Below are 6649 nucleotides of genomic sequence, written 5' to 3' on the forward strand. Positions count from 1 at the left end.
CACTACAAGCTTCCTGTACTTATGGGATGAAAGACAAGATGTCTGGTTTCACCTCTGCCTTGCTGTATTCTGCGAAGCCCTGGGAATGCACGGCTGGAGGAATAGGTGAAGGAAGCCTCCAAATCCTGAGTAAAGGAAAAGGAGAGAATTTATCAGAGTGAAGAGAAATATTTTCTGCTTGCTGCTAGGTTTTTCAGCTCTAGTACTTATCAGCTCCTCAGTAGGTGGTTATTTAATAACTTAATTATAGAGTGATTAAGGGGGTTACATAAGAATATTGTGTCTACTTGAGTCATCTGGTCATTATGCCTTTCTCAAATAGAAATTCTTGGGGGAGCTGACTTCTGAAGAGAGTGCAATTGAACAACGGTTCAAACATGGAGCTCCATTTCCAACTATTCAATCCGAATTCTGCCTATCAATGATCAACGGCCTTTGAGAAAGCTAATGAATACTTTGATATCTCTTTTATTTTGTCCTTAATTGAAATCTGTCATGTGATCAAGTGAATTATTGTTAGCTAAGCAAGAAAGTAGCCTTCACTATTTAAAAAGAATAAAACACGGAACTGGAGAGATGGGTCAGAGGTTAAGAGCACCAGCTATTCTACCAAAGGTCTTGAGTTCAACTCCCAGCAACCACATGGTGGCTCATAGCCATCTATAATGAGATCTGGTGCCCTCTTCTGGCCTGCTGGCTCACGTGCAGGCAGAATACTGTATAAATAATAAACAAACAAATAAATAAAATATTTGTTAAGCAAAATTCTTTAAAACTGAGAAATCATAATATTTAGCTCATTGTTCATCTTATTGCCATTATGATCCCCTAGGGTCTGTGAGTCATTTGGAAAGCACAATATATAATTAAACCATAAAATCAGGGGTCAAGAGATGATGCAGTATGGTAGAGCCCTGGCTGTTCTTCCAGAGGACCCTGGCTCACTTGCCAGCACACACATCAGGTGTCTCACTACTGCCTATAACTCCACTTCCAAAGGATCTGATGCTCTCTGATCTCCTTAGGCATTTGTATACATGTGCAGCACGTAAACTCACAAAGGTGCATATACATACATTAAAAATGAGTTAATAAATTATTTTTAAAAATCAAGAAATCACTCCTCATCTTCTGTGACTTTGTTAGTTTTCCACCCTTAAGGGAAGTGTTGCTGCTTATTACGCTCTTGTCCTCATTAACATATCTTTGAAAACCATTGTGGACAAATGCCAATGGGGAAGAACAGGTGGTCTGACCTTTAGCTGGGAGGTGATGTTTAGTGGTTTCCACTCTGGTTCTCTGCACAGACAGGAGTGAACCTGCTCAACAGATGCCCAATGGTGCTTAATATTTCTCATTGTCTCCTTAGGAATTCTTCAACTCAACTACAAAGATAAGGCCAGTCCTTGCTCTTCAGACAGCTTAACAAGCAGGTGTATATCATCAGCTTCTTGGATACTAGACCCATAAAAATAGAGTCAAATCAGCCATTTAATGAGAACACAAGAAAGTATAAGTTTGGGGTATTGAGTGACCAGACAAATATTCAAATAAAACTGTACTGTAAATTCTTATTTCCTTGGGAGAGTTTCCATGTGAGAATGTTTAGGAGTATTGAGAACACATAGCGAGTAATGTAGAGCTTAGACAATGGTAGCTGGAGTGTTGATGGCAGGAGAATCCATCCCCAGGAAGTGTGATTACTGCCTAATTGACAACATATTGACTTTTACTTGAACAACCTACCATGAGGTAAGAGAATTCTCTTGAAGTCAAGCCTGAGTGGAGCCACTTGCTGAGCTATTGTCTCTCAGAACGAGAATGTAAAGACAGCTGGATGATCTCTCACCGCTTTTATAAATAATACTCTGCTATGAAGCTGAGATGGATCATGAATTGCCACAGGCACAGGTATAATTTGCAGCTCACTTTTGGAGAACTGTTACAAGCTGAGCTTAAGAGTGATGAAGGCAGCTTTCATCTCTAAAGAACATTGGTCCAAGGGTCTCCTATCATGGACACTAGAAGCACAGCAGGGGAACAAAGAGAGAGAGAGAGAAAGAAAGAGAGAGAGAGAGATCAATGAAACAGAAATAAAACAAGTGATATATTTATTACTTTTCCCTTTGTATAATAAATCAAACATAAAACAATCCTCAATAATAAATATTTATTACTTATATTTAAAATGAGTGTGGATGCCATTAAAATAATGATAACTTTATTCATGCAACACTTTCATTAAAAGTAAGTCCCGCATAATTAGTCCTTGAGCTTGTGAGCTGAGCTGAGCTGCTCGGCTAGTCCTGGAGGCTATTTCCCAGCCAGGGATGTAGCTATGCTGCTGGTCCTCTGGGCTCTCTTGGGGATGGTTTTAGCCATGCTCTTTCTGACCCTGGACCTGCTGTCCACACTTTTCACTGCGTCTTTCACCCATTGCACTTGCGGATCAGCACAGTATTTTCGTCCTCCTTTGGTAACAAAACTGTAATGCAAGGAAAAGATAACGTTAGCCACACTGTCCAATGAAAGAGAATTTATACATAAGTTAGCAGAAGACACCATCTCTCAGAACCATCCGTGAGCTCCTTCCTTCTGCTGTCTACTTTAGTAAGGGAGAGAAGTCCCCGGGTGACAGCCAGCTCTTGGTGGCTGCAGTTCACCAGTATGTCAACACCTGGAGCTAACCTGAATTCTTAGGACCATCTAGTTCACCTGTTCCATACCTCCTTCTCCTTCCAACCTAGTGCCACTCATCCCTTTGGGAGAATCAGAGATGACCTGGGTGAACTTCTAAAAGTGGTACTCCGTAGGTTTGCATCAGAGAGAGATTTTCCTTCCGGAAGACAGTGGTACCATGTGAGGGAGTTCTGGATGTGTTCCCTTGACATACAGCCACATAGAAGATGTGCTACTCCATGCAGTAACCCTCCTACATTAGTGTGGCTGTTTAGGCAAGTCCTAGCCTGGGCTGTCCATCTATTGTTCTATGCAGACTCATCAATTAAGCAAGTGAAGAAAAGGGGGGTTATAGTTTTTCAACAATCATCATTAGGTAGGACAGTAGGAGGACAAGATTACTATAGACAGAATGGGCTATCGGCTAAGCTGAGCTGCCCTCCAAGTCGAGCCACTTTTGTTGAGGTGAACAGCTACTATGCTTCCAGGTAGAAACCGCAGCTTGGAGCAGACACTCACATTATCGCTTTCACAATGCCCTCCCTGGTGGAATAGGTCTTGATGATTTGAACTGGCAGCGGCTGGGATTTGAAGTTCACACAGATGGTCTCTTCTAGGACTTCAGTCCCCACACCTAGGAAAAGGAAAAGAAAACATAAATAAAACTGTAAGTCGACAAGTAACAAGTTCAAAGTCACTTATTAAGTGACTCTAAAATGTGACATGAGTATAAAACTACTTGCTTCTTTGGGGAAGAAATAATTCACATTGGCACCCCAAGTCTTCCCCCCCCCCATCTCTCCTTCCCTCCCTCTCTCTCTCCCTTCCTCCAAGACAGGGTTTCTCAGTATAGCCTTCACTAGGAGGACTCACATTATAGACCAGGCTGGCCTCGAACACACAGTAATGCACCGGCCTCTGCTTTCCTGAGTGCAGGGATTATAGGCATGCACCACCGTGTCCAGCTTTCAAGTCTCTTGTGTATTCTATATTGTGGTAAATGTCTGTCTAAATTTAAAAGTTATATCAATAGTATTGTTTCAGGAATTTCATAGTAAAACTAACAAGGTGGCAGGGAATGGTGGTGCATTGCTTTAATCCTGGCATTAGGAATCAGAGACGGGTGGACTCTTGAGTTCTGAACCAGCCTGATCTACAGAGTGAATTGGGGGCCTTCCAGGACTGCATAAATGAGACATTGTCCCCCAAAACAAACAAATAATAACAAGGTGGTATCCATCTTTACATATTTTCATTAATACAACCATGACAGCAGAATTTTCAGGGACGCTCTCAATAGCTACTTAGTTAGGTGTCCTTTTGTGTGCCAAATGTCAAAGGCACTAAATCAGATGGGCATTGACCCTGTTTATAGAGGGCGTTTAATAGCGAGGTGGTCAGGAAACTAGAGAAACAAAGGAGAGGGTTTCAAATACTAACTGTGCCATTAATTAGATAAAAGAGGGGTGTGATAATGATTTGAGCCAGCTAATGTTCAAAGGAAGAACACAGTTCACTTTTGACTGAACAAATAGACATGTTCTCATTTTTAATAGTCAATTGTGAGACATGGAAGGGAAGAATTTCTCGGGATTCATCCCCAAAGGGATGGACCAAGGCAGACAGCTGAATTCTTACATTTATAGCACTACCTTCCAATGCACAAGGAAGCATGTCCTAGGAGAGTCAATGAGATTAAGGAGTTGGTAAAAATCTAAATACGCAAAGTGTCTAAGTGGTCAATCCCCCCGTAGCTGGAGCCACTGTGTGTGCTTCAGGGCTGCAGAAGAGCTCGTCTTCATTGATAACAATCAAATTTGAGCCGTAGTGTTGGCACCACAGGAAGCCATTTGTCTACAACTAAAAGCTGTTTGCTCACCACACTTCTTCATGGCTCCTTTCCTTTGTTCTCGATGCCTTTCTGCGTGTTCCTTACCCTGCCAATATCATTTTATGCTGAACTTCTCTGAACTCAATAGAAAGAAAGAATCTGGCCTCTGCTAGCTTTCCTTCACTGCTTAGGAACAATATTTCTCTGTGTCAGATGTACACTGTTGCCCGAGGCCGGCAGAACTCTACTGTCCTCCACATCTAAAAACTTGCTGTTTAAAGCATTTGCAAAATTAAGCCAAAGCAAAGATTAGCTTTTGCCCCACTTGACACATGCTAAAACACCACCAAGGTTTACCAAACTCCTTTGAGTAGGAAATTTGGAAACCACAGTTCTCCAGCTCCTGCAGACCGCCGCTATGGCCAAGCCGATCCCCTCCAGACAGTACCCCTGTCAGCTCAGCTAAATGTCATTCCTCCAGCAGCATGAGACCTAATTGACTATTCTTGAAGGTTTTTTTTTTCATCAATATTTCTTCTGTTACCCAATGTCAAGGATCGCCAGTCTGTGTCCCTTACACCCTTGTATGATGAAGTTATGGTATTACAGTCTTAAGTGCACAGAACAGAAGACAAATAGGTCTATAAATTAGCTCTAGCCAGTAGGAAAAGGTGACCTTGTAGGAAACACTGACTGAACAGTCAGCTATGGCACAGCGCTTCTGCATCTCATCTGGGAATATCATCCAGGTTCATTTGTCAGGAGTGCAGACTGTCTGTTACACAGTATCAAAGGCTGTCGTACAAACCCAAGATGCCTATCATAAACCATGATATTCATGGCAATATCAGCCAACTCCTCTATTTAGCTGAGAGTAATATTGATTTCCCTGGTAGGAATATATATGAGCTTGTGGTCATTTCTTGTTTGACTTCTCCAAGTAGAAAATATTGATTTGCTTCTAATCATACGTCCTTGGGCTCCTATCCCACTGTGATAAAACTCTAAGAGTCTGAGAACTTATCAAATCAAAATTAAGTAAACAAAAGCAAACCACCCATTTATAATCACTGCCAGAATTTTTAAAATATTATCATAAGGATAGCTAATGTAATTAAATAGTCATCAGTAAAAAAAAAAATCAGATTTAGTCCGTTTTAATTCTCCTCACAGGGTTGCATTTATAGACACAATATAACATTCAATTTTAAATAAATCAGCATGAGTCCAGAATGGCTGAGAGCTGGAACTGGTCTTCCCATTCTGCGTGTGGGAAGTCTGAGGCTTACCTGGGGCGAGCAGGTCATTGCAATCAAAACGCAAGTCAACCCCAGCATATGAGCCCAACTGTGCTTTATCCAGATGAAAGCCGCTTGGCTTACCTGCTACAATGTACGTGGTGAGGCAGCAGATTCCCAGCAAAGTCAGGAGGAGAAGTCTCATGGCTGAGATCTTCCTGAGCTGTGCAAGAAAGAGTGTGGACCAGACTCCTCAGCAGCCCCTTTTATTTCCCCTACTGGTCAGCACACTTCCTGTGTTGAGAGGGGGCTTTCAGGTGGGTGTGGAACCATGGAAAGTCTTTGCAATGGTGATGACTTTTTTTTTTTAATTTAAGCACAAGTTTCTTTGCTGTGTTCATACTGACATGAGGCCTTGTGGCCTTTCCCTCTCCCCCCTGTGGTTAATGTGTCAGTGAGGCTATGTGCATGAGACGAAATGTAGTTGTCTCCTTTACAGCTGTGAGTCTAAAGTCAGATCTTCCGTCCCGAAGGCCAGTGAGTGTCATGGTTCAGTGTGATAACTGGGCAAAGGAAATGAGGTGGTGTGGCCATTGTGGTCCGTCCCACCTGCCTCCTGTGACAGAAGTCTTCCACTACCACAGCTCAGCCCCTGAAGCTCCTGCCTGACTGCCCAGGAAACCAAAGCACCACAGCCGCTACTCAGTCTTCTCCTTCCGTTTCTTCTCATTCCTCCTCTCTCCCTTTATTCCCATTTCTTCAAACTCCTGGAGGAGGACCAACAGCATTATCTCTACGTGTGTTTGCTCTTTGAAGCACACACAGAGATAGTTACATTTATTGCGGACAAATGGCAGCAGCACATCTCTCTCTAGGCATGTTTGCTGTTTGAGGGAAACTC

At 42.4% G+C, this 6649-nt stretch overlaps 1 protein-coding gene across 1 annotated transcript; it reads right to left on the minus strand.

Moving 5' to 3' along the window:
- Positions 1-2198: 2198 nt before the first annotated feature.
- On the minus strand, positions 2199-5953 carry LOC127191116 (lymphotactin-like). The gene is made up of 3 exons (XM_051148341.1): positions 5800-5953; positions 3199-3313; positions 2199-2485 (listed from the first exon to the last, which is right to left on the minus strand). The coding sequence occupies exons 1-3, from the start codon at positions 5951-5953 to the stop codon at positions 2314-2316; spliced, it is 441 nt and encodes a 146-aa protein (XP_051004298.1). The 3' UTR covers positions 2199-2313.
- Between the last annotated feature and the right edge of the window lie 696 nt (positions 5954-6649).

The sequence above is a fragment of the Acomys russatus genome, chromosome 6, assembly GCF_903995435.1.
Source record: "Acomys russatus chromosome 6, mAcoRus1.1, whole genome shotgun sequence".
Lineage (NCBI taxonomy): Eukaryota > Metazoa > Chordata > Mammalia > Rodentia > Muridae > Acomys > Acomys russatus.

Coding starts and splice junctions, on each gene's coding strand:
- LOC127191116 (XM_051148341.1), bottom strand. CDS start 5,953: ATGAGACTTCTCCTCCTGACTTTGCTGGGAATCTGCTGCCTCACCACG. Junction 3,314..5,799: donor CAATGACCTGCTCGCCCCAG/GTAAGCCTCAGA, acceptor TCCTTTTCCTAG/GTGTGGGGACTGAAGTCCTA. Junction 2,486..3,198: donor GGCATTGTGAAAGCGATAAT/GTGAGTGTCTGC, acceptor CTTGCATTACAG/TTTTGTTACCAAAGGAGGAC.